A 1,725-nucleotide genomic window follows, 5' to 3' on the forward strand; every position below is an offset into this window, starting at 1 on the left:
TATATGACATACCAAACAAAAACAGTCATAATAAACAAGGTTTAAAAATATATAAAAAATGTAAAAAATTGAGTTAAGAAGTACACACACAAAAAAATAAAATAAAAAAATAAAATTGCACATAAACAATTACAACATTTACCACCAAAGGAACTTGTAAGTGGTGTCTTTACCTTTTCCTCGGGACAGGCGTGGGGTGGAGCCAAGGTGCTTCCTGTCATTGGCCCACTCGTTGTACTTATATGATGGGGTTGGTAGAGGAGTTTCTGCTGGATATTGAGGTTTACTTGACCTGAACAACAAAAGTGACAACACAAACCACGTCAGCACAAATAACCTTCAATCCAACGTTAATTACTGAGGCTCTGATGAAGTGATTCACACCTGTCTCTCCTCTCACTGTCACGGACTGAGCGATGGCTGCGCTCGGAGCGGTCATACTCCCGGTGTGACGGGGCAGGAGACGGGCTTTCCCAGTGAGAGTGGCGTGAGCTGGAATATCCACTGTCATCCTCATCCCAGCTGGAGCGTGATGGAGTGGCCAAATCTGTGTGGACATATGAAACACACCTGACCCATGATTAACCCAAACAGAACAAGCTGCCTAACACACTTGTAGATCCCAGAACAGCATTGCACATTTTGGAACACCAATCAGATTTTAGGTTTAGGTTTATAGTTAGGGTCGCACAATTTAGGGAGAAAAAAAAATATCTAATTGAGATTTTTTTATTTTTTTTTTATTCATAAAATGCGATTTGAAAATCCAGATTAGATCTTTTGTGTGTAGGGTTACACAATTTGGTCAAATATTTGTGATTATATATTAATCTGGCTAAATAATAATAATAATAATAATTATTATTATTATTACAAAATAAACATATCAAAATTATTTACATTTTATTCAATAACAACAAAATAAGAAATAATAATATTGGAACATTCCACTGTAAAGTATGTAAGAAAAAATTTTAATTTTTAAAAATGAGTATTCAAGTACAATAATAATAATAATTTTATTTTACATTACAACTGCAAAACTACAATACTAATATTTATGCATGTCTTAAAACTATATTAATCTGGCTAAAAATAATAATAATAATAATAATAAATTATTATAATATATAATAATAATAGACAATGTAGAGAAATTATTATTATTATTACAAAATAAACATATCAAAATTATTTAATTTTATTAAATAACAACAAAAGAAATAATAATATTGGAACATTCCACTGTAAAGTATGTAAGAAAAAAATGAGTTATTTTTTAAAAATTAGTATTCAAGAAAAATAATACAATAATAATAATAATATTTTATTTTACATTACAACTGCAAAACTACAATACTAATATTAATGCATGTCTTAAAACTAGCTAACTTTTATTTTGATTGAAAACCACAGAAAGCCCTTAAAAGTTTCTCTTTTGTTGATAAACCCAAACTCAAACAGCAAAGTTTGTGTGGAGTCGCTCCGAAACTCTGAAGATTCTGGGTCATAAGCTGTTGAAGTGTAAAACTGTCACGCTTCACTCAGGCAGCTCATGTAAACTATCGAAGTACAGCACAGTCTTTCGATTTGATTATTGCACTAAGCCATATAAGCCATATTGATTTATTTCAATTACTTATGCAGCCCTAGTTAGGGTGCAGCTAGGGTCGGATTTGGGGGATTTGGGGGCATTCTTCTCAACTTCTTATTTCCCTCTAGTTC

General features: G+C 31.7%; 1 protein-coding gene across 1 annotated transcript in view; it reads right to left on the bottom strand.

The window, feature by feature from the left end:
- Window positions 1-1,725, bottom strand: part of LOC107659106 (pre-mRNA-splicing factor ATP-dependent RNA helicase PRP16-like) — a 28,302-nt gene that overhangs the window by 21,045 nt on the left and 5,532 nt on the right. The window contains exons 5-6 of the mRNA XM_016447934.1: window positions 385-547; window positions 174-292 (exon numbers count right to left, since the gene is read on the bottom strand). Of these exons, the coding sequence (XP_016303420.1) occupies window positions 174-292; window positions 385-547 (282 nt within the window). The remainder of the gene's footprint in view (window positions 1-173; window positions 293-384; window positions 548-1,725) is intronic.

This window comes from Sinocyclocheilus anshuiensis, unplaced genomic scaffold (assembly GCF_001515605.1).
Source record: "Sinocyclocheilus anshuiensis isolate Anshui unplaced genomic scaffold, SAMN03320099.WGS_v1.1 scaffold87, whole genome shotgun sequence".
In the NCBI taxonomy this organism is placed as follows: Eukaryota; Metazoa; Chordata; class Actinopteri; order Cypriniformes; family Cyprinidae; genus Sinocyclocheilus; species Sinocyclocheilus anshuiensis.